Here is a 27,354-nt window from a genome sequence, read left to right as displayed (position 1 = left end):
GAGACGGGAGTGCTGCAGGCCCATAATTCACACCCATATAGCATCACTGGACAAACTAGGAGTCCAAAAAGCACTTTAGTCGTTTTCCAATTCCATAACTCTGCCTCTCTACATCTGTTTTGAAGAGCATATAATGCTTTCCACCCTCCTAAAATTCGCTTCTTTCTGCAGTCCTCCCAATTGAGTTTGTTGTTGAAATCAATTCCAAGGTAGTTGTACTCCTTTACTTCTTCAAGAATGTTGTCTTCAAAGAAGAAAGTATGCTGGCTCTGCTTCCTTTTATTAGAAAAAATCATTATTTTGGTCTTGCTAGTATTGACTTGCATCCCCACTACTCTACAAAAATGCTCAAGTGCATATAAGTGCATTTCCAATCCATGGGCCGATTTAGAAATCAATACAATATCATCAGCATATAAAAGAACCTTTATCACAAACTCCCCCAACTGAACACCATCTCCACCTTGTGTGACTGTGAGTGGCTTCATGGTGTGAGAGGCAGGTGTGAGGATAGCTTCATGGTGTGAGAGCGCAGGTGGTGGGAGTCCACAAAGAGGAGAGTAGGCCCGTGGGAGGCCAGAATTAGGGTCTTACCTTGGGGGCCGTGGAAGAGTAGACTTTGATTTTTATTTTTTATTTTTTTTGAAATGTGTAATTGCTCCCCAGCTCGAGGGATTCGCTTTCGTGTCACTGAAATTTTCAGGGACGCTAGAACTGTATTGGAAAGTCCTCTAAAGATGCCCAGGATGGAGCGGGTACAGCCCAACCGTCCCCATTGACGCTCCCGACCATTTACTAATGATTCATATGCGTTCCGAGGACCTTGGAACTCCAGTGTGATGGATTTGAGGGGTTTTCAATGCAGGGATGTGTCCCTGTACAACATAAATTTAGCTTAAAACATGGAAAAGGAATATGGTGCATTGCATATTTCTGTGCTGCTCATTGTATTTAAATTTTATCTTTTATTACTGGAAACAGAATGAAGGTCTTATAATTTGCATGTTCACCTCGAAAACGTAGGTTTGGTTTATTGTTTTTTTTTTTAAACCAAAAAGAAAAAACGCTGGTTTTCATTAGTATGAAAAACAGTACATGGGTTAATATGTGTGTCTGATAATCACCTGGAAGCAAAATCCACAAAATGTGTTCTCAGCTATACAGGAAACAAAAAAACTAAAATATAAATTCATATGTATCGCAGCTAATTCCAATATAATATAAACCTCCAAAATAATGGCCGGCAGCTGGTACTATCAAATCCAAAATACTACCAAATCCAAAATAATGACCGAGCAGCTGGTACTATCAAATCTTAATAATGTTCCAGGCAAAAATGTATCAAGATCAACATCCTCGATAGCATAGTTTGACAGTAAAGCTGTAAAGTTTCTGCATTTGATAATTAGCGAAGAAAAATAGTGAGACAGTAACCAATTAAATATGGCAGTTACAAAGAACCAGTTGCTCCCATTTTGTCAACCCAAGAAATAGATCATTGCTTTGTCAAATATAAGCCACAAAGCGACGAACCTTTGCTCCCATTTTGTCAGCCCAAGAAATAGATCATTGCTTTGTCAAATATAAGCCACACATAAGCGACGAGGCAGCAAATTAATAATAAATAAATGAAAGATCACATTATTATATAAAAATATTAATATATAATATTGCATGCAAATTCTTGACTGTACTTTGGAAAAGGCAGGAAAGCAGTGTGTTCAAAACTTCAAAATCAATCATACATTCTTCCCCCCCCGGAAAATGAATTGATAATTTCATTATAATTAACATTCAATTAGAATTTTTCATAATGTTCCAACAGCATTTAACTAAACTCAATTTTTTTTTCTGTTATTATCTATCATCAGATTTACAAAAACAAAATCCGAGATCTATCAGTACATCTATCAACAGTCACACCAAAAAATAGATGTCACCTATCTCCTCTCCTCTCCTCAGTTTTTCTTTTTGTATATGATCGTACACATAGTTGTTGCCTTTTATTTTTTCATGTTCTGCCTTTTATATTGATTTTGGGTTGCTGATGTCACATTCCTGTGGTACTGACGGCTGGCCATGGTGTATATTATGACACTGTCCCAATTATCCGGTTGTTGCTCTAAATGAACTAAGTTTAAATACCCAAGATAATGCTAAAAGTCCATTAGTTCACTGCTGTGTGCAGTAAAGAAAGGACACACCCTACACATATGTATGTTGGCTTATTAGTTTATGGAGCTACTTATAAGAAATTTATGCTTTTCACATAAGTCAACTTTTGTTGGTGTATTGACATATATATTTCTGATGTACTGTTTCTTTTGTCGGTTTAATTTACAGCCATTGATGCATATGAAAGAAGATACTTTTGTGAAAATGGAGCACAGCAATCAATGGTAGATTCTAGTGTAGAGTTGGGTTTGGCGGAGAACCCTTCTAAGCCTGTGAAAGAGCCTCTTGTTTGTGATATATGGAAAGAGTTGCTGCTATCATTTCCAGGTATGCATTTTCTCTTTAGGGTTGAAGCCTAGCGATTGATAAAATTCTTTTGGCATAACTATTATGTCATTCTACAATTAGTGTAATGTACAAGGTGTTGAGAAACCAAGTTTCAAAGTGGCAAACACTTAATATCTCATTCTTGATAATTATTTGTGAAAGTTATTGTTCTTTTAGTCTTTACTTATTCTTCATCAAGCAATTACACTTCTATTCAACTATTAAAATAGAGATCACAATGAGACAAGAGACACCAAAATTTCAGGTCAATGACCAGGGTAAAACCCACAAAGGGGAAAACCTAGCAATCCTTTCCTTATAAAATCAGATCAAAATGAGAGATATCCAAGTCATAGACAAACTGACTAGTAAACTGTTGAATAAAGTTGTCATTGATGGCATAGTTGAATTGTTGAAACAAACCCTAGATACTGTGCAAATCCTAGGAGACCTACTTGACTAGACCCTAGGTGCATGTGTATATTAATGAAATCTAGATGCGCTTGCCATAACAAAGCGCTAGCAATGATGTCGTTATGATATCATGTTTGCATTGTTGAAGCTAGCCTTGTCAGTCATTAATGATGTCAAGCCAATAACTTGCCCTTATATGCATTTCCCAAGCTTTGTTGGAGATGCCCTAAGAAAGAAGTTACCTGGTTGAAGATGCCCATGAAGACATATTGAAAATGCACCCTAGCCTTGTTGAATGATGCTCATAATTCCCATGTGATGGAGCCCTAATCTAGTAATCCTAGATGTATGAATATGTCAAAGAAACCCTAGTCCTTGTGTGCAATCCTAATGCATGAATATCACATTCACTAGCATGTCAAAATAGTGAAAAAATTCTAATCCACTTGATGCTCTAATTCCATAAAATAAATTCTTTACTAGGGCTGTTATGAAAAAATATGCATATGATGAAAGAAACATTAAATTTCCATCATTAGAGGTCATATCTTGAAGGGAATACTATATCATCTTATAGAGGAGGTCATAAGCTTTACAATGAGTACTCACTTGCCTCCTAATTCCTTACTGCTGAAGAGAAATCAATTTTTGAAACTAGCATATGTAAAAAATTGTCGAACTGTCCAAGCTGACTTGAGTAGGCTCATAACCCTTGGCAAAGGGACGTGTCCCTTCAGAATATGGAAAAACCACTATAAATAGAAACCTAAATTCGTCCATTCAAGCTCAGATTTTTCAGTGGAGATAAGACAAGAGGTAGAGAAGCAGCCGCAGCCTAGAAAAGCAAGGAAGACGAGTTTGTGGAATTATTCTTGGGTTAAATAGTCTCCCACAGGTTCGAGCTAGGAGCAGTGAAGTTGTCGTAGTTGTCGTAGTCGCAACTGCCATAGTTGAAGTTGCTGTAGTTGCCGTGGTTGAAGCCACCGTGGTCGCAGTTGTAGTAGTTGTTGTGGTCGAACCTGTTGCAACTGCCGTAGTTGCCATGGTCGAAGTTACCGTGGTTGAAGTTGTCATGGTCGAAGCTATCGTAGTTTCTGTGGTCGAAGCTACCGTAGTTTCTGTGGTCGAAGCTACCGTAGTTGCCATGGTCAACGATGTCGTAGTTGCCGTTGTTGAAGTTTCCGTGGTCGAAGTTGTCATAGTTGTCGTGGTCGAAGTGTTGATTTATTGGGATTGAACAAATAGAGCTTGTTGAAGTCTTCTCTTGAGAATAGAATAGGGCAGAGTAGGAGAACTTTGTGAAGCAACATGTTGAAAATTTGTGGAGATCATTCAAGACCATGGTGCATTGAAGCCATCATGAGGTGACATTGAAGAAGTTTGTTTGGGTAACATGTAGAGTTGTGGAGACACCTTCTGAGAAGACAAAGTTGTCGTTGGTAAGCTAAGTGCTTTGGAGATCAAGGGCATTGTTGAAGGTGAAGATTATTGTCAGGGCTGGTTGGAGAAGATATTGGAAGCCTTGAAGAAATATTAAACTTATCTTGATGAATTGAAGCTATGGGTTGTGTTGTCGCACAGACTGTCTAGGCAGTGCGACAACGCTCAGACCGGGGGCTGTCACCCTGATCCCCGATCTCTCCGTTTAAGCCGTCTCCCAATAGTAGGGTAAGGGGGGTAGACCCTATGGGATAAATGAAAACTAACTGGGAGCCAGCTGGGTTGGGAGACACAGCGAGGCAAACAAGCACCTGGAGATTTTTAAAGATGGATAACTTGATGGCTTTAAATGATTAAGTCATATAGAGTAAATGCCAAAATAGGACACGACCACAAAATGGAAATAATCCTGAACCAGTGCCTTATGGAGTTAATGATCAAATAATTGCTTATCAACTGTTGCAAAACTATGAAATTTGTAATTCCACGACTAACAATCATTTATCATCAGATAATCCAAACACTGATACATTTCACCAGATGCAAGATGCATAATATTCTAGCAAATAAATTTCAAAAGATCAAATGCTTTAAGCAACCACGAAATTTAAATGCTAACCAATTTCAAATAGTCAATCTCCAGATATAAACATTTAAGCACATTTAACTATACCACAACATTTAAGCACATTTAACTTTAAAAGGAATTTCCAATTTTTAATTAGTCTTTTTTCTAAATTTTTTATTTTTATTTTTTAATTTTAAAGTTTTTAATTTTTAATTTTTAATTTTTTAATTTAATTTAATTTAATTTTTAATTTTTTAGTTATTTTAATTTTTTATTTATTTATTTTTTAATTAATTTATTTTTTATTATTTTTACTGGACCCTCGAACTTAGCCTTTGAAAAAAAACACTTAGGACCTAGGACTTATGAGGGGATAAAACATTTTCTAACCCTCAAGACACTTTACATCATGACCTTTACAATTTTACATCTCAAGGGGGAAAACCCATTTGACATAGACCCTCATAGACCACCCAGTTCTGCGACACAAACATAATCTAGCAGATCAAGCAATTTGTAATAACCTAACCAAATAGTTAGGATTATTTCCAAATTACTTTTACATAGACTTGCACAGATTGTACGCTCAGACCGGGGGCTGTCACCCTGATCCCTGATCTCTCCGTTCAAGCCGTCTCCCTGAAGCAGGCTAAGGGGGGTAGGCCCTATGGGAAAAAGGAGGACCAACTGGGAACCAGCTGGCTTGGGAGACACAACAAGGGGAAACAAGCACTTGATCGATTTTAGAATTTGATTAGATCTTTAAATGCTTAAGACCAGTGCCTTATGGAGTTAATGAAAACCAAGTAATTAATTAGCTGCTGCTGCTTATGAAGTAATTTAGCGATTGCTTGAAAATGTTTACAAAATATCAAACATGTAATGAGCATTATATAATCCAAGCAATGATTAATTTCACCAAATGCAAGATATTCAATAGATGCGTGATGTTCTAGCAAATAAATTTTAAAAGATCAAATACTTTAAGCAACCACGAAATTTAAATGCTAACCAGTTTCGAATAGTTAATCTCCAGACATAAACATTTAAGCACATTTAACTATACCATAACAGAAAAAGACTTTAAAAGGAATTTCCAATTTTCAATTAATCTTTTTTAGAATTTTTTTTTTTTGAAGTATTTTTTTATATATATTTTTTTATGAGACTAAACTAAATTAAAACTTAAAGATTAAAAACTAAGCTAAAAGCAAATGAAATTTAGACCAAACACTAAATGTATATGCAGATGAGATGAAATTTAAAAGGAAATTTGCTGAAATCTAAATGAAACAGAACAAATCAAATTTTTTTTTTTGTTTAATTTTTTTATTTATTATATATATTTTTAATGATTTTCTGTAAAATTCTAAGATTAAACTAAAATCTAAACAAAATTAAAATCTAGTCTAATCTAAAACCTAAAAGAACTTTTTTTATGCCTTTTTTATATTTTTATATCTTTTGATATATATATATATATTAAATCAAAATTTAAACAAAATTAAACTAAACTAAAAAAAAAGAAAAATGTCTAACACTAAACTAAATGAAACTTAAAATAAAAAATAAATATATACAATGAAAATGAAATCTAAAACTAAAAATTATTAAAAAAAAAAATTTAACTCTAAAAACTAAAATCTAAATCAGAATTTAAACTAGCCTCATATGCATATATCACTATGAAAACCCCAACCCATCATATAAAAAAAAATCGAATTTGCTTTGCTTGTTTGCAAATACCTTGAAGGGGTTTCGACCGCAGCACAAGAAGACTTGACGGAGGGTTTAGCTAGAGGAGGAAAACTGCCGAGCTGCATGAGGGTATGGCAGCAAATTAAACGCGGCAAAAGACGCGTGGGCAATGGAGCAGCGGATGACAGAATGGAGCAAGGGACGGAATGAAGAGACAATACGCAGGCTTGTTGGATGGTAGCGTGGAGGAAAATCGTGGCTGCGGGTTGAGCGCAGGTCCAGGGCAACGAGGATTGAGGTTGAAGCTTGGTGCGTGGAGATAAACACCAAATTGAGCTAGGGCCGTGGAGAAAAGAGATGGAATGATGGATGTTTGCGGGTTTGGAACAAGGAATGGCAGAGCTAGAGAGGCGAGGGTTTGGTGATGGGAATAGCGTGAGAGGTAAGGGAGGACTTCAACAATTTCGTTTGCAGGTTTGCATGGAATCGAACAGCAAAAAGGCGTGGATTAGGCATATGGCAGCTCGATGGCAAACAGAGGACAAGGCTGGAGAAATGAGGGCAGAAATGCGTGGGTAGAAGTAGAGGAAACACAAATTTGATGACAGGTATGGTAGTGTTAGAAAGCTGGGTCTGCGGAAGAAGGTGTGTTTGCTTTTGCAGGTTCTGGAGCAGCGTAAGGAAGGATTGCGTTGAGGGGACGCAGATAGCTGACAGTAGAAATGAGGGTCGAGGAGCATCTAGAGGAATGCAAGGGGAAGGTGATGGATAGGAGAAATTCGAGCAAGGGGATGGCGCGGAATTTGGCAGCAGCTCGATGGAAAAAGGAAACGTGGATGGGCAACTATGCATGAAGAAAATCTCCAGAAAATTTTAATAAAAATTTTAAATCCTATGAACCCTTGTAAAATTTTTCCGGATTTTCAAACCCTTGAAAAACAGAAACATATACCTGCAAAAAATTGTTTATGAAGCAAATATTCCTTCTAGAGGTGATCTTGAGGCCAGATCTTACCCTCCAGGGCCTGTTGTCGCGCGGATTGACACGACAACGCTCAGACCAGGGGGCTGTCACTCTGATCCCCGATCCCTTCGTTTAAGCCTGTCTCCCGTGGCTAAGGGGGGTAGTCCCTGTGAGATGATGAGGCCAACTGTCGACCAGTTGGTTGGGAGACACGAGACACGATTAAAATAAGCACTAAAATGATTTGATTAATTTAGCAGACCAATGCCTTAAGAGATTATAGTTAAGATGATTACTTGTTAGATGATATAGAAACGTAAATCGTGAACAACAATCATTTGTCATCAAAAGGAATCAACTAAATCACAATGCTCTTAGAATGACCAAAACGATATCCAACAATTGAGTATTTTCAAAAAAATGAATGCTTTAAACCACCACGAATCATAAACCATTAACCAGATATCAATTTCGCATCTCGACTTTGAAAATTTAGATCTCAGCATGAAAGATGATGAATCCCGAAAATCACTGGATCTGACAAAGGAAAAAATCCCGCAAAATTTTTTCAATTTTTTTTATTTTTTTATTTTTTAATTTTTAATTTTTTATTAAACCAAAATAAAATTTAAATCTAATTTTTTTTTTTAAAGATTTAAAAAAGAATAAAAATAAAAAATCTAACCATTAAAAAATTTAAAATTAAAATATGCACAAATCTAATTTTAAAACATTATAAATCTAAATTCTAAAAATAAAACTAACACATTAAAAATTAATTATATCAAATCTAAATAAACAAACTAAAATCTAATTAAAACAATGATTAAATCAAAATCTAAAACATACACATTTTTCTTTTTTTTTTGATCTTTTTTTGAGTCTATAATTAACAAAAAAAAACTGAAATAATTAAAATCCTAAAAAATACGTAACTGAGCAGAACTTAAAAAACTAAATTAAAATTTAAGAAAAACTAAATCTAAACATTAATTAAGATATAACACAAACTATATGAATTTAAAATCCATGCTAATATATTACCCTAAACCTACGAATTTGGAATACGACCTGCATAAAAAAACTAAGTCACGGGCGGAAATTTCACAATGGACGGAATCATAGAACTGAACCTACGCTACCACACAGAACTGGTATGTATTATATGACCATAAAACGCCAACTCGACTTACCTGTTCCGTCTGCGGGGAAAAGATCAATACGTTTACCTGGCAATACGTTTGATGCGTGATGGCCTGCGGCTTTGAATTAAATTCTGCTGACCGGCGTAACCCTTGAGTGCTTCGACAGAGAAAGTTCATGCCACAGTTTGCAAGTATGCAGCCTTCAGTATCTGAAACAACGAAATTTTTTACCTGCTGCAACATGTGCTCAGATACCTGCATGTTCAATGCAAGGAGGAGAGCCTGAACTACCTACGCTGCCCTGGACAGTTTTGATAGCAGACGGCGGTAGCAGAGATGCTCTGCAAACGAATTCAGCTCACGTTTTTTCGGAATTTTACCTGAGGACTGAGCAACGCTTTTCTGAAATCGGTTTTCTTGGAATCTGATTCTCCCACATGATATGCGTATGTATTATCCCTCAATATGCGAGTCATCACTGCATACACGGATTATCAAAGCTCGATATGCAGATCATTTTCCTTATACTATTTTATTCAGGTGTTTTCAGCTTGATATGCAAGTAATCGGCGTCGAATATGCGGGTTATATCATATTATGCGAGCTATAACTATTCATACGTGAATTATCATTGATAGATATGTGCATTATCATAGGTTGGGCAGGAGTATGGAGTGATAGCTGCTGACAGGGCATGGGCGCCACGAGTGAAATCTGATTTCCCTGTCAAAAAAAATTTCGATTTTTTTTTTTTTATGTGATAAAATAAACCTAAAAACCCTAATAAAAACTGCAAAAAATGAAACCCTAATGAAAAATCTGAAACTCTAAGGTAGCTAATAAATTTACAGATTTGGCCCCTTAACAACCAGATTCGACAATAAGCAAGGAAATATTTTAAAGAAAACAGAAATTTTAGGTTTTCACTGTGAAGAATTTCAGAAAATCTCTCATGCAAATCAGATAAATAAACCGAATGATAGACCCAGGATCAAATCCAACTGGGCTCAACAAAAAATGCTTGCGGGAGTTGGCTGGTTCAACCGAGAACTTCCCCTAACGCCCACAATTTCCTTCAGAAAGGGTTTTCTGCACAGCTCAGAAACAACCATCAGTAAAGAGGGCAAAAATGCTGCTAGATCTCAGGAAGTAATGGAGATACCTGCCATTACTTTAGAAACCCTAACAACACCCAAACCCCAGCAAGTGAACAAGATACCTGTGCTCACAATACTCTACAAAAAGCTATTATTAACGTCTGAAAATAACATATGCAGAAAATTAAAACAATCTCACAGCATTTCAAGAGAGTAACACCAGCAAGATATGGACCCCAAAGTCTTCTTTTATTAACCAGAAACAGATTTACAAGAGAGCTTCTTCAGTATTAGACTCACAGATCCAATGATTCTGAAATGACCACCTAAGACCCTATATAAAGGAAATGATCCCAACGGCTAGTTCGAATGATCCATGTAGAAATGATCTCGACCGTTGATGAGGATCAAGACATCTCTTGATCTCATCCGTCGATTTATTCACTTAAAATATTATTTTATTTTATTTTTTAAATTTTTAAATTTTTTATTATTTTTTATTTATTTCATTTTTTAAAATTTTTAAATTTTTAAATTTTTTTTATTATTTATTATTTTATTTTAATTTTTTAATTTTTTATTATTTATTATTTTATTTCATTTTTTTAAATGGATCATCGAACTAAGTCTTTGGAAACATCACCTAGGACCTAGGACTTAGGACTCACGAGGGGATTTAAAACATTTTCAACCCTCAAGACACATTTCATGATGACTTTTACAAATTTACATCTTAAGGGGACAAACCCATTTAATACAGACCCTCATAAATCACCCAGTTTTGCGACATAACTATAATCTAGCAGATCAACACATTAGGATTCTCCTAAATTTCTAATGACAAAATCCATCCCGGCTTTGGGGTCAGGTTTGAAGGAAAACTCTGCCGATCCATGGATCGGTGAGACGAAAAACCTTCCGGGACGTAGATTACCACTAGAAAATTAGGTCCACCTAGGCAATACACATACACGACTCATGTCTGCTAAGATTATTTACAATTCATACATGCAGACTGGGTTTACAATCAAAATGATCAAGCTGCTGATGACTGCAGGATGGCATGGACACGCTGATTAGGCGCTGCCCCTTTCTTGCAAAGAAAAGGGGGGGGTACTGCATGGGTAGTTGACCAGCAGAGGTCAACATCTGGCTCTACTTGGGGACACGTTGCTGCTTGCAGGAATGTGAGAATCCAAAATCTGCATCCATACAACACAAAAATAAGTAGCGTCCATCCAAAATCATCATATATATTAAGCACAATAAAGATAAAAGCTCTTCATTTATTAACTATCTAAAGCAGAAACGAAAATGCGGAAAAAACAAGGAGTAGGGTTAGAAATACGATACAAAGGATGCCCTACGGCATCAGATGTGTTCAATATAGTGCATACTGAGCATTTGCCTGCTTTCAGGCAAATCTGTCGGCTGCTTGTCGGATGTGCCATGTCCAATTTTGCATATGGTAGGACTCTTTCCTATCCGAAAATCAAGCTACTCACGGCCGTCTGATGCATCAAATCTTCTTCTTATTTTCTTTCTCTTATGTTTTTTCTTTCTGGCAGGTTGAATTACTGATGACCTGGAACTTTCTGTTTCAAAACTATTAGATGAAGTATGCGTGATATGTCTTTCTTTAGCCCGCATCTGATCTTTATCATTCTTAAGTCTATCCGGATCACCTTCAATTAACCATCTTTCAATCGAATCAATAACCTCCTCATAATAAGATGGAGCTTGTTGCAGCACATGAGAAGGCTCATGATCTATTGATGTCACCTGGTTTCTTTCATCTTCCAATTGCTGAAACCTTTGAACCTGTATTCTAATGGCATCCATCTGTCTAGAGTGTTCAACCTTTATATCACCGATTTGTCTGGCATGATGTTCTTCCATGTCTTTTACCATTTTATTGTTCTTTTCCTTTATGTCCATCAAGTAATGCTGCATGAAATTTATTTCTTCTTTATGATTCGCTTGCATGTCAGCCAACTGATTATTATTGAACGTCATGATAGTCATTTCCTCTTCCATAGTTAGTAACTTGTTTTGCATAGAGTCAATTTCCCTATCATGATCAGCTTTCATGGTCACCATATTTTCCTCTAAGACTGACATCTTGCTATGCATGTTTCCAATTTCTGTTTCATATTTAGTTTTCATGGCCTCAATTTCTTTAGCATGTTGATTTTGTGTGACCTCAATCTCCCTATTACATTTTTCCAGGTGGGTGCATAAAGTTTTCACATCATTGACATAATTAGTTTGATTGATTTCCATATTTCTCACCAGCATCATTAGATCTCGTAAAATTTGTTTTTGCTCTTCCCTTTCATTATCATGAACTTGACCTGCAATATTTCCGGTGGATGACACATTCTGACATGATGAATCGTCTTGGGATCTTTCAGCTGGACCGCTTATCAAATTACTTTCATTCTGTTGCACAATTTTAGAGGCAAAAGGCAAGCTGTTTGGATAACCATATCTATTTTTAAAAGCATCGACAATGTCTTCTAAAGAAGCGAAAGATTCCTTTGGAAAATTGTTAAACCAATTCAAAGCATCATCTTCTAAAGAAAGGACAAATAGGCGCATTTTGATATCTTCATGATTAAACTGAGGGGATCTACAGTATATGATCATGACGCGAGTAAACAAGACTAGATGCCTTCTAACAACGATTGGATCACCACCCGAGAAAATAGGTAACTTAGGAATGGCATCTTCCGGAAAATCATGGAGACGTTCAGTAAAACGACATGGCTTAAATGAATAATCCATGATGAATGATAAGGGATTAGATGAATGATAGAACTAGATCTCTCTGCTCAAGAAAATCAAGAGATGAAAGAAGTGGAGTCGCCACTTGAACAATAAATCTGATTCTAAGATCCAAGAAGTAATCAACAAACAGATATGCAAGAGGCTTCTTGTCTGGGAAAAATGAGAAAATGGAGTCGCCACCCAAACAAGAAACAAACCCAAGAGATGTTGCTGATATGGGATGAAAAGATGCCAAAAATATTGAATTTGCCAGCTCAACTGAGAGATGAGAGATGAGAAGGTGAATGTCGATGAAACTCCAGGAACAGAAAGACTCTGTCCACGACAACGGCGCCAAAAAATGTTGGCGTTGTCGAGCCAGATGAAAAGATAAAAATGAGAAGGAAGACTGTCGTTGAAACGCCGAGAAAACAATCTCCCCGGCAACGACGCCAAAAAATGTTGGCGTTGCCGGCTCAAACGAATGATAGGAAGATGAACGATGAATGATGAAAAGATGATGAAACGCCGAGAAAACAATTTCCCCGGCAACGGCGCCAAAAAATGTTGTCGCGCGGATTTACACGACAACGCTCAGACCAGGGGGCTGTCACTCTGATCCCCGATCCCTCCGTTTAAGCCTGTCTTCCGTGGCTAAGGGGGGTAGTCCCTGTGAGATGATGAGGCCAACTGTCGACCAGTTGGTTGGGAGACACGAGACACGATTAAAATAAGCACTAAAATGATTTGATTAATTTAGCAGACTAGTGCCTTAAGAGATTATAGTTAAGATGATTACTTGTTAGATGATATAGAAACGTAAATCGTGAACAACAATCATTTGTCATCAAAAGGAATCAACTAAATCACAATGCTCTTAGAATGACCAAAATGATATCCAACAATTGAGAATTTTCAAAAAAATGAATGCTTTAAACCACCACGAATCATAAACCATTAACAGATATCAATTTCGCATCTCGACTTTGAAAATTTAGATCTCAGCATGAAAGATGATGAATCCCGAAAATCACTGGATCTGACAAAGGAAAAAATCCCGCAAAATTTTTTCATTTTTTTTTTTTTTATTAAACCAAAATAAAATTTAAATCTATTTTTTTTTTTTTAAGATTTAAAAAAGAATAAAAATAAAAAATCTAACCATTAAAAAATTTAAAATTAAAATATGTACAAATCTAATTTTAAAACATTATAAATCTAAATTCTAAAAATAAAACTAACACATTAAAAATTAATTATATCAAATCTAAATAAACAAACTAAAATCTAATTAAAACAATGATTAAATCAAAATCTAAAACATACACATTTTTCTTTTTTTTTTTGATCTTTTTTTGAGTCTATAATTAACAAAAAAAACTGAAATAATTAAAATCCTAAAAAATACATAACTGAGCAGAACTTAAAAAACTAAATTAAAATTTAAGAAAAACTAAATCTAAACATTAATTAAGATATAACACAAACTATATGAATTTAAAATCCATGCTAATATATTACCCTAAACCTACGAATTTGGAGTCATCACTGCATACACGGATTATCAAAGCTCGATATGCAGATCATTTTCCTTATACGCGAATGGTCCTGCCTTTTATTCAGGTGTTTTCAGCTTGATATGCAAGTAATCGGCGTCGAATATGCGGGTTATATCATATTATGCGAGCTATAACTATTCATACGTGAATTATCATTGATAGATATGCGCATTATCATAGGTTGGGCAGGAGTATGGAGTGATAGCTACTGACAGGGCATGGGCGCCACGAGTGAAATCTGATTTCCCTGTCAAAAAATATTTCGAATTTTTTTTTTTTATGTGATAAAATAAACCTAAAAACCCTAAACCCTAATAAAAACTGCAAAAAATGAAACCCTAATGAAAAATATGAAACTCTAAGGTAGCTAATAAATTTACAGATTTGGCCCCTTAACAGCCAGATTCGGCAATAAGCACGGAAATATTTTAAAGAAAACAGAAATTTTAGGTTTTCACTGTGAAGAACTTTAGAAAATCTCTCATGCAAATCAGATAAATAAACCGAATGATAGACCCAGGATCAAATCCAACTGGGCTCAACAAAAAATGCTTGCGGGAGTTGGCTGGTTCAGCCGAGAACTTCCCCTTACGCCCACAATTTCCTTCAGAAAGGGTTTTCTGCACAGCTCAGAAACAACCATCAGTAAAGAGGGCAAAAATGCTGCTAGATCTCAGGAAGTAATGGAGATACCTGCCATTACTTCAGAAACCCTAACAACACCCAAACCCCAGCAAGTGAACAAGATACCTGTGCTCACAATACTCTACAAAAAGCTATTATTAACGACTGAAAATAACATATGCAGAAAATTAAAACAATCTCACAGCATTTCAAGAGAGTAACACCAACAAGATATGGACCCCAAAGTCTTCTTTTATTAACCAGAAACAGATTTACAAGAGAGCTTCTTCAGTATCAGACTCACAGATCCAATGATTCTGAAATGACCACCTAAGACCCTATATAAAGGAAATGATTCCAACGGCTAGTTCGAATGATCCATGTAGAAATGATCTCGATCGTTGATGAGGATCAAGACATCTCTTGATCTCATCCGTCGATTTATTCACTTAAAATATTATTTTATTTTAAATTTTTAAATTTTTTATTATTTTTTTATTTATTTCCATTTTTTAAAATTTTAATTTTTTTTAAAATTTTTTTTTTTTTTATTATTTTATTTTATTTTTTAAATTTTTTATTTTTTATTATTTTATTTCATTTTTTTAAATGGATCATCGAACTAAGCCTTTGGAAACATCACCTATGACCTAGGACTTAGGACTCACGAGGGGATTTAAAACATTTTCAACCCTCAAGACACATTTCATGATGACTTTTACAAATTTACATCTTAAGGGGACAAACCCATTTAATACAGACCCTCACAAATCACCCAGTTCTGCGACACAACTATAATCTAGCAGATCAACACACTAGGATTCTCCTAAAGTTCTAATGACAAAATCCATCCCGGCTTTGGGGTCAGGTTTGAAGGAAAACTCTGCCGATCCATGGATCGGTGAGACGAAAAACCTTCCGGGATGTAGATTACCACTAGAAAATTAGGTCCACCTAGGCAATACACATACACGACTCATGTCTGCTAAGATTATTTACAATTCATACATGCAGACTGGGTTTACAATCAAAATGATCAAGCTGCTGATGACTGCAGGATGGCACAGACACGCTGATCAGGTGCTGCCCCTTTCTTGCAAAGAAAAGGGGGGGGGTACTGCATGGGTAGTTGACCAGCAGAGGTCAACAGGGCCTAGATCTGGCTTCGGATAAAATGTTTTCTTCCGATCTGCAACCTGCAATAACAAACCGAACACCCAGAAATAAAATGTGCAAGAAACAAAACTAAAAAACCCAGCTAGGTAATTACAATATTCACAGTTTAAAGGCTCTAAAAAGCCAGATTTGTCAATATGCCACATAATATTTTTTAAGATTTTGAATTTGAGATGAGGTGCTTCAGAAAACCCTTCATGCCTCCGTAACAAAAATTCTAATGATAAGCCCGGGATCAAAACCAGTTGGGCTCTTCAGAAAATGCAATCCGGGAGTTCGCTGGTTCAGTCGAGAACTTCCCTGAACGCCTAGTAAACTCAAAATCAAAGATATTCTGCACAACCTAATTCAACCATTAACCAAGAGGGAGAAAACGATACTAAAATCCAGATCTAATGGAGATACATGCGATCATATTTAGAAATTTAACTACCATTCAAACCCTAGCGACTAAACAAGATACCTGTGTTTAAAATCACTCTTCATAAAGCTATCACCAATGGCTGAAATTAAAATCATGCACAACAATAAAACATCTTACAACATTTCCGGAAGAGTAACACCAGCAAGATTTCAACTCCAAAGTCTTTCTTTATTGCACAAAAAATGACTACAAGAGAGCTTTCTTTAGCACACGACTCTCAGATCGAATGATCTCAAATGACCCTTAACACCCTATTTAAAGAAAAATTTCGTAACGGCTAGTTCGAGTGATCCATGTCAAAGTGATCTTGACCATCAATGAGGATCAAAATCTCTTTTAATCTCATCCGTCGAAATTTTAAATGCATATTAAAAAATTAAAATCTTGCATTTATTTGCTCAAAACTTTGACTTATTATTCTTTTATTTTATTTTATTTTTATTTATTTTTATTTTTATTTAATTTTTTATTTTTAGTTATTTTTTTATTATTATTATTATTATTTTTTATTATTTATATTTTTTATTATTTTACTGGACCCTCGAACTTAGACTTTGAAAAAAAACACCTAGGACCTAGGACTTATGAGGGGATAAAACATTTTCTAACCTTCAAGACACATTACATCATGACCTTTACAATTTTACATCTTAAGGGGGAAAGCCCATTTGACATAGACTCTTATAGACCACCCAGTTCTGCAACATAAACATAATCTAGCAGATCAAGCAATTTGTAATACCTAACCAAATAGTTAGGATTATTTTCAAATTACTTTTACATAGACTCGAAGCACACTAGGATTCCCCTAAGATTCTAATGACAAAATCCATTCCGGCTTTGGGGTTACGCTGAAAGAAAACTCTGCCGATCATGGATCGGTGAGACAAAAAACCTTCCGGAACGTAGATTATCACTAGAAAATTAGGTTTACCTAGGCAATTACATATATGACACAGATCTGCTAAGATTATTTACAATTTACACATGCAGACTGGGTTTACAGCATAACATGATCGGGCTGATGATGACAATCAAATGGCATGGACATGTCGATCAAGCGCTATCCCTTTTGTGAAAAAGGGGATGTACTGCTATGGGTAGTTGACACGTAGTGGTCAACATCTGGCTCTACTTGGGGACACGTTGCTGCACTGTAGGAATGTGAGAATCCAGAATCTGCATCCACGCAACACATAATAAAACATAAGTAGCGTCCATCCAAAAATCATCATATAACATTAAGCACAGGAAAGATATAAGCTTTTCATTTATTTAACTATCTAGTAACATGAAAAGTAAATCTAATCCTAAAACAGAAATGAAAATGCTGAAAAAACAAGGAGTAGGGTTAAAAATACAGAGGATGCCCCATGGCATCAGATTTGTTCAATATAGTGTATATTGAGCATTTTCCTGCTTTTAGGCAAATCTGTCGGTTGCTTCTCGGATGTGCCATGTCCAATTCTGCATATGGTAGGACTTGTTCTTATCCGAAAATCAAGTTGCTCGCAGCCATTTGATGCATCAAATCGTCTTCTTGTTCTCTTTCTTTTGCGTTTTTTCTTTGTGGCAGGTTGTATCATTGATGACGTGGAACTTTCTGCTTGAAAGCTCTCATATGAAGTATGTAAGATATGCATGACATGTCTTTCTTCATTCTGCATCTGCTCTGTCAAGGATGATGGATCTATTTCACAGGTGTCATGAGTTATAGCTTGATCTTCTAAGACTCGTGGATTAGCTGTGTGAGCTGACCTGATTATTAATTTCCCTTTTATCCAAGTCACCTTCATTTATCCACTTTTCAATGGAACAAAGGACCTCATAATAGATGGAGCTTGTTGCAGCAGATAAGGAGGCTTTTGATCTATTGACGTTCCCTGGTTTCTTTCATCCTCCGACCGTTGTTGAAATTTCTGAAGTTGTATTTTAATGACATCCATTTGACTAGAGTGTTCAACCTTCATAGCACTGATTTCCCTGGCATGGTCTTCTTCCATGGTCAATAACTTATTGTGAAGACATATTTGACTGGCTTCCATATCTTTTATTACTTTGTTGTCCTTTGCCTTTATGGTCATCCAACAATGTTGCATAAAGTTTATCTCTTTCTTATGATTTGCTTGCAGGGTAGCCAACTGATTATTATAATCGAATCTCATGATGGTCATTTCATCATCCATAGTTGACAACTTGTTCTGAATAGCACTTATTTCTTCCTGAAAAATTGCTTCCCTGGCAATCACTTGATTTAAATGATTGAGTTCCATGATCACCATATTTTCCTCTAAGCTTGATAACTTGCTTTGCATAAAATTAATTTCCCTGTCATGATCAGCTTTCATGGTCTCAATTTCCTTAGCATGCTAACTTTGCATGTCGGCTACGTGATCAGAGTGTTTAATTTTCATGATTTCCATCTCCTTATCATATTTTTCCAGGTGGGTGCATAAAGTTCTCACATCATTGGCGTAATTAGTTTGATTGATCTCCATATTTTTTACCAGCCGCATTAGTTCTTCTATAATTTGCTTCTGATTTTCCCTTTCATTGTCGGCACTGATTTTACAATTTGTCCCTGCTTTTCCACTATCATGGATTTGATTTGCAATGGTACAGGTGGATGGCACATTCTGATATGAAGAATTGTCTTGAAATCTTTCATCGACAACTGGACCTTTCATAAGATTACTTTCATTCTGCTGCACCATTTTAGGGGCACAAGGTGAGCTATTTAGATAACCATATCTATCTTTAAAAGCATTGACAATGTCTTGTAAAGAAGTGAAAGAATCTTCAGGACAATTATTAAACCAATTGAAAGCATCACCCTCCAAAGAAAGGACAAATAGACACATTTTGACATCTTCATGATCATACTGAGGAGATCTACAATATTGATCATTATACGAATAAACTTGCCTAGATGCTTTCTAACAACGACTGAATCACCACCCGAGAACAAAGGTAATTTAGAAATGGCCACTTCTGGAACATTATGGAGAACATCAATAAAATGACATGGGGTAAACGAATAATCCATGATGAATAACGAGGGACCAAATGGATGATAGAGAGAGATCCTGGTTCAAGAAAATCAAGAGATGAAAGAAATGGAGTTGCCACTTGAACATGAATCTAATTCTAGGATCCAAAAAGAAAAAACAAGCAGATATGAGGGAGGCTTCTTGTCTAGGAAAAATAAATGAAAAGAAATGGAGTCGCCACCCAAACAAGAAACGAGTTGAAGAGTAGGTGCTGAAGGTATGATGATATGATGAAAGATAAGGCAATGAAAAGATCAAATGACGCCAAAGAATGTTGGCCGTTTGATAGGCTAATGAATGGCGGAAAAGATGAGATGATGCCAAAAAATGTTGACCCTGCCGGCTCAAATGAAAAGATTCCAGATTCCAGATGAGAGAGAAGAATGAGGATGAAATGTCGTTGAAATGCCAGGGACATAAAAACTCTATCCCCGGCAGCGACGCCAAAAAATGTTGTCGCATAGACTGTCTAGGCAGCGCGACAATGCTCAGACCGCAGGCTATCACCCTGATCCCCAATTTCTCCATTTAAGCCATCTCCCAATAGCAGGCTAAGGTGGGTAGACCCTATGGGATAAATGAAGACCAACTGGGAATCAGCTGGGTTGGGAGACACAGCGAGGGAAACAAGCACTTGATCGATTTTAGAATTTGATTAGATCTTTAAATGCTTAAGACCAGTGCCTTATTGAGTTAATGAAAACCAAGTAATTAATTAGCTGTTGCTGCTTATGAAGTAATTTAATGATTGCTTGAAAATATTTACAAAATATCAAACATGTAATGAGCATTATATAATCTAGGCAATGATTAATTTCACCAAATGCAAGATATTCAATAGATGCGCCATGTTCTAGCAAATAAATTTCAAAAGATCAAATACTTTAAACAACCACGAAATTTAAATGCTAACCAGTTTCAAATAGTTAATCTCCAGACATAAACATTTAAGCACATTTAACTATACCATAACAGAAAAAGACTTTAAAAGGAATTTCCAATTTTCAATTAATTTTTTTCAGAATATATATATATATATTTATTTATTTATAAATATTTTGTTATATTTTTATTTTTTATGAGACTAAACTAAACTAAAACTTAAGGATTAAAAACTAAGCTAAAAGAAAATGAAATTTAGACCAAACACTAAATATATATATAGATGAGATGAAATTAAAAAGGAAATTTGCTGAAATCTAAATGAACAGAACAAATCATTTTTTTTTTATATTTTATATATTTTTTAATTAATTAATTTATTTTTTTAATAATTTTTTTATTTATTATATATTTTTTTATGATTTTTTGTAAAATTTTAAGATTAAACTAAAATCTAAATAAAATTAAAATCTAGTTTAATCTAAAACCTAAAATAACTTTTTTTTTATGCCTTTTTTTATATATTTTTTGATATTATTAATTTTTTTTTTAAATCAAAATTTAAACAAAATTAAACTAAACTTAAAAAAGAAAAATGTCTAACTCTAAACTAAATGAAACTTTAAATAAAAAATAAATATATACAATTAAAATGAAATCTAAAACTAAAAATTATTAAAAATAAATAAATCTAATTCTAAAAACTAAAATCTAAATCAAAATTTAAACTAGCCTCATATGCATATATCACTCTGAAACCCCCAACTCGTCATACAAAAAAAATCGAATTTGCTTTGCTTGTTTGCAGGTACGCTGAAGGGGTTTCAACCACAACACAAGAAGACTCGACGCAGGGTTTAGATAGAGGAGGAAAACCGCAGAGCTGCATGAGGGTATGGCAGAAAATTAAACGTAGCAAAAAACACGTGGGCAATGGAGCAGCGGATGACAGAATGGAGCAAGGGACGGAATGAAGAGACAACACACAGGTTTTGTCGGATGAAAGCGTGGAGGAAAATTGTGGCTGCGGGTTGAGCGCAGGTCCAAGGCAGCGAGGATTGAGGTTGAAGCTTGGTGCGTGGAGATAAACAACAAATCGAGCTAGGGTCGTGGAGAAAAGAGATGGAACGACGAATGTTTGCGGGTTTGGAACGAGGAATGGTAGAGCTAGAGAGGCGAGGGTTTGGTGATGGGAATAGCGTGAGAGGTAAGGGAGGACTTCAACAATTTCGTTTGCAGGTTTGTGTGGAATCAAACAGCAAAAAGGCGTGGATCAGGCATATGGCAGCTCGATGGCAAATAGAGGACAAGGCTCGAGAAATGAGGGCAGAAATGCGTGGGTAGAAGTAGAGGAAACGCAAATTTGATGACAGGTATTGTAGCGTTGGAGAGCTGGGTTTGCGGAAGAAGGTGTGTTTGCTTTTGCAGGTTCTGGAGCAGCGTAAGGAAGGATTGCATTGAGGGGACGCATATAGCCGACAGTAGAAATGAGGGTTGAGGAGCATCTGGAGGAATGCAGGGGGAAGGTGATGGATAGGAGAAATTCGAGCAAGGGGATGGCACAAAATTTGGCCGCAGCTCGATGGAAAAAGTAAATGCGGATGGGCAGCTGTGCATGAGGAAAATCTCCAGAAAATTTTAATAAAAAATTTAAATCCTGTGAACCCTTATAAATTTTTTTCGAATTTTCAAACCCTTGAAAAACAGAAACGTACACCTGCAAAAAATTGTCTCTGAAGCAAATATTCCTTCTAGAGCTGATCCTGAGGCCAGATCTTACCCTCCAGGGCTTAGTTCTGGCTTTGGATAAAATGTTTTCTTACGATCTGCAACCTGTAATAACAAAAACTGAACACCCAGAAATAAAATGTGCAAGAAACAAAACTAAAAAACCCTAAAACCAGCTACGTAATTACAATATTCACAGTTTAAAGGCTTCTAAAAAGCCAGATTTGTCAATATGCCACAGAAATATTTTTCAAGATTTTGAATTTGAGATGAGGTGCTTCAGAAACCCTTCATGCCTCCTAGAAATTCTAATGATAAGCCCGGGATCAAAACCAGTTGGGCTCTTCAGAAAATGCAATCCGGGAGTTGGCTAATCAGCCGAGAACTTCCCCGAACGCCCGGTAAACTCAAAATTAAAGATATCCTGCACAACTTAATTCAACCATTAACAAAGAGGGAGAAAACGATACTAAAATCCAGATCTAATGGAGATACCTGCCATCATATTCATAAATTTAACTACCATTCAAACCCTAGCGACTAAACAAGATACCTGTGTTTAAAATCACTCTTCATAAAGCTATCATCAATGGCTGAAATTAAAATCATGCACAACAATAAAACATCTTACAGCATTTCCGGAAGAGTAACACCAGGAAGATTTCAACCCCAAAGTCTTTCTTTATTGCACAAAAAATGACTACAAGTGAGCTTTCTTTAGCACATGACTCTCAGAGCGAATGATCTCAAATGACCCGCGACACCCTATTTAAAGAAAAATTTCCCAACGGCTAGTTCGAGTGATCCATGTCAAAGTTATCTCGACCGTCGATGAGGATCAAAATCTCTTTTAATCTCATCCGTCGAAATTTTAAATACATTTTAATATATTAGAAAATAAAAATCTTGCATTTATTTCCTTAAAACTTTGACTTATTATTATTTTATTATTTTATTTTATTTTTTCATATTTTTATTTATTTTTAATTTGTCTTTAAATTTTATTTTTTAATTTTTATTTTTTAATTTTTATTTTTTAATTTTATTATTTTTTATTATTTTTACTGGACCCTCAAACTTAACCTTTGAAAAAAAAACACCTAGGACTTATGAGGGGATAAAACATTTTCTAACCCTCAAGACACATTACATCATGACCTTTACAATTTTACATCTCAAGGGAGAGAACCCATTTGACATAGACCCTCATAGACCACCCAGTTCTATGACACAAACATAATCTAGCAGATCAAGCAATTTGTAATAACCTAACCAAATAGTTAGGATTATTTCCAAATTACTTTTACATAGACTCGAAGCACACTAGGATTCCCCTAAGATTCTAATGACAAAATCCATTCTCGCTTTGGGGTTAGGTTGAAGGAAAACGCTGCCGATCATGGATCGATGAGACAAAAAACCTTCCAGAACGTAGATCATCACTATGAAATTATGTTTACCTAGGCAATTACATATATGACATAGATCTGCTAAGATTATTTACAATTTACACATGCAAACTGAGTTTACAACATAACATGATCGAGCTGATGATGATAGTCGAATGGCACAGACATGTCGATCAAATGCTATCCCTTTTGCGAAAAAGGGGGTGTACTGCTATGGGTAGTTGACACGTGGTGGTCAACAGGTTGGAGCCCTAGAGGATCAGAGTCCTCAAGAAACCAGGTCGGAGCCTGAACCAGATATAGGGTTGGAGCCCTTGAGGTTGGTGCCTCAAAATTGACAAGGTTGGAGCCTTGGAAGTCCAAGTCAGTGCCTGGCAAATACAGGTTGGAGCCTGGGAGATTGAAGATCAGTGACTTCATCTAGGGTTGGAGCCCTACATATATTATACTTGATTTATTATAAAGAATAAATTAATAAAAGCATTTATTCTCATTGTTCATTTTGTGTTATAAATATAAGTTATCTAACTGGTAAAAATAACAATAGAAAAGAAATACTGATTCGCCCACCCTCTCAGTATTTCCAACATAGACCAATTACCCAAATGCCAAGACAATTCTCTGTTGAAGAATCTATGGCAATTCTATGTAGTGTGATTCTTCTTGACTTGATAACAATTTGTGGAGTCTTTTTACTTTTTCTTGTTAGTTTATCTTCTTCTTCTTCTTATTAATGCATGTGTGTGTACTTTATCAAACTGCTACCAAAAACATAAGAACAAGAACACAAGATGTTGGCTCTTTGCCAGGGCCAAAACCTCTCTTGTCTTGAGAGGAAAACCCTTTAGTAAGTTTCTCTTATTGAAGCTTCTTATTGATCAATGCCAAACCCTAGACCCTTGACAAGAATATCCTCCAAGCACAAGTCAGGTCCTTCCTTCTTTCTGCACTTTGTTTACCGACACTTCGTCCTCCTTCTTTCAGCACTTTGTTCCCTAGCACTTCGTCCTCCTACTTCTTTCGACAATTGGTGATAAACCTTGTTATGCTTAGTTCTAGAAGGGATATTTCTCCTTGATCCTTAGTGAACTCTTTCACATAAGATGATTCCTTCCTACTCTTAACCAACTGAGCTCCTTCTACATGTGAAGTAGACTTGATGTGACAGCACTGCAACCCTAGTTTTTTGCACGTGTGGGAAGTTTCCCTTAGTTTTTGACCCTTTTTTTCTTCGTTTGAGAGAGTCTCTTCTTCGCGATAGTGGGAGGCCTTATAGGCCTTAGTTTCTATCCCAAACAATGAGAGATGAGCAACTCTGGTGTTGCTGCTGTAGTGACTGTAAACAACCCTCCTTTTCATTGCACGTGTGATTGCTATTCACCCTAAAACAATCCTTTAGACTTCGGTTATGTCTCCTCATTCTTCGCTGCACTAGAGGCTCCTTTAAACTTGACTTTTCCACCTTTTATTTGACTTCACTTGCTCGCTGGTTTCTGAGGTGATTATGATGTTGTTGGAGTGGACAACCTCTATATATAGAGGACTGTCCCTTCCTTAGGTCGACTTGAGGACAGTGGGCCAACTTTACTTTGCATCGTTTGTTATCTATTGATGATGTTATTGCATGGAGAGGACTTTGACTTTGCTTGGAGAGATATTTTTTGACTCTTATAGAACTATACACATGGTGTAACATGCCCTTAAGGGTCTTCAACATTTTCTTTTGACTATTTGACTCACCTATAGCATTTTAACATGTGCTAGACCTATTTCAATGAGCAAGAAACTCATTGACATATATTATAAAAATAATATTTCTTTTCTTGAATAAATACAAATATCAAAATTACATTTATGAAGGTTGAACCTAGTTACATTTCCTTCAACACTCCCTCTTAATTAGGGAGGTATTCATACAACATTACAAGGTGTTTGGTTATGTTTCAATCTTGAAGAATTCACATAAGAGAAACCTGATTGGCAATCCATTTGTTATAGGATCATATCAATCAACATTGTCATAGTGCAAGGCCTTGACTAACAACTCCATCTCTCTATGAGACCATGAGCTACAATGTTAGCGAGACCAATGATTTATAGACACCTTCATCATTGTCTCTCAAGGTACATACCCACAAGAATGTTGTGTCTATCACTTCCTCTCAATTGAGGAAAACATGCCCAAGTATTCTCTGACAAGGTACTTGTCCAAGTTCCATTGTAATTGGGAACTTCTTATAACTCCCTCTTAGCTAGGGACTTGTCCATTTATCAACAACTTCTCCTTCATGGGTCCTTCAGCTGCTTGATCTTCTTCTTTCCTTTGATGTCATGAAGTCTTGGTTCGAACTTCCTTTTGGTAGGGTACCATCCATCGACCACTTTCTTTCTCGGTTTGTCATGTCATTGCTTGCTTTGTGGAAAGTGGTCTTCTTGTCATATATCAGGGTCTCTTGTCATCTGGCTACTCCCTTGTCATCTTGTCCATGCTTCAGAATATTCTTCTCATGGATGCTTCATTGAACTTGCTTGTTCCCATGCTTCGGTCGAGCCCTTCATGACTTCATCCTGTTATTGCTTCAACATTAAGTTTTGCTGGATGGCTTTCTTCATCATGACATCTTTGTAGAGTAGAATCAATTATCTGCACTTTTTGTATCTCCAAGGCCTTCATAGGTGTCAAGGGTCTTTCCTTCCTTTGTCAGAGTTGTCTTGCCTTCCTTCGGGAGATATTTTCAAAATATCTTGTCAGATAGTGATTCTTGGTGATCATGGTGTTCTTCACATGCTTGATCTCTTTCTTCATTTGCTTCTTCTTGGATAGATTGGTCAACTACCTTCTACTTCTTGAGGGAGCACTTCTTCATTGCTAGTTTCTAGGACTAGTCAACATTCCTTCTTGCTTCCTTGTCACCAATCTTATACTCCTTATGTGAGTATTTCCTTTTGTTGACTTTCATTGCATTAGTACATGCCTTCGAGCATATTATTGGTGAAAGAGATTCTTTCATACATGATTATGTCATAGAGCTATTCCCATGACTCAATAATGTACATATGATAACATGACTAAACTTTGATGCATACATACCTCATCTTGATTCTCCTTTGATCATTTTGGCTTCATTTAGTTATCCTTGATATGGCCCTTCTTGCTCCATCTTACATTGCCTGGTATATCATTCTTTTCTTGAATCCCATAAATGGAACTCCCAACGAACCATCTACTTGTTTTTCATGAATTTTCTTTTGGAGATTCCATCATAGGATCTTAAAGACCCTTACCCTGCAAATTTCTTTCCTTTTGATGATGGAGGTCTGCTAAGATTCTTAATCATGATCAATTTTCTTTCATTGTGGATGAGGTCCTATTCTGGGTATGCTCCTTTTACATGAATATCTTAACTATATCTACCATGCTCCTATATTCTAGAAGATATTTCTAACCATGCATTTTGTTCTCATTTATAAATGCTCTTTGTACACGAGTATCTAGAACTCTATGTACTTCATGCTACTAAATTTTACAAGATGTTTCTAGCTATGCAATTTTATTCTATTCCTACATGCTCCTATCCTACTAAAAAAATTGAAAGAAGACTTTAAGTAAAGAGTTTGGCTTAGTCATAGTAGAGATCTGAAGGATTGTCCTTCTTTTGCTTCTTTTCTTCTTCTTTCACCTCTTGAGTCATGTGAGCTTCTTCCCTTTTTCTTTTGTTGTTGTTGTCCTTCTTTAGTTTAGGACAATTCCTCTTGTAGTGTCCATATTCTTAGCACCCATAACATTGGATTTTGGACATATCTTTGTTGTTTGTTCTTCGTGGACCAAATTTTCCCTTTCTCTTGGCCATGGTAACTGTTATCACCCTAAAATCTTTGTCTCTAAGCTTTGGTAAGTTGCCTTG

The 27,354-nt window shown here is 35.9% G+C and overlaps 2 protein-coding genes across 3 annotated transcripts in view; both read left to right on the top strand.

Moving 5' to 3' along the window:
* Positions 1 to 27,354, top strand: part of LOC149196398 (uncharacterized) — a 395,336-nt gene that overhangs the window by 209,058 nt on the left and 158,924 nt on the right. For both annotated transcript variants that reach the window (XM_089405544.1, XM_089405545.1), the window contains exon 7: positions 2,344 to 2,502. In XM_089405544.1, the coding sequence (XP_089261670.1) occupies positions 2,344 to 2,502 (159 nt within the window). The remainder of the gene's footprint in view (positions 1 to 2,343; positions 2,503 to 27,354) is intronic.
* Positions 21,435 to 27,354, top strand: part of LOC149196400 (uncharacterized) — a 35,825-nt gene continuing 29,905 nt past the window's right edge. The window contains exon 1 of the mRNA XM_089406185.1: positions 21,435 to 21,648. Within this exon, the coding sequence (XP_089262311.1) occupies positions 21,435 to 21,648 (214 nt within the window). The remainder of the gene's footprint in view (positions 21,649 to 27,354) is intronic.

The sequence above is a fragment of the Pinus tabuliformis genome, chromosome 2_2, assembly GCF_031772625.1.
Source record: "Pinus tabuliformis cultivar Carrire ecotype Pingquan chromosome 2_2, CPIR1, whole genome shotgun sequence".
Classification (NCBI taxonomy): Eukaryota; Viridiplantae; Streptophyta; class Pinopsida; order Pinales; family Pinaceae; genus Pinus; species Pinus tabuliformis.
This window is presented reverse-complemented; position numbering and strand designations above follow the sequence as displayed.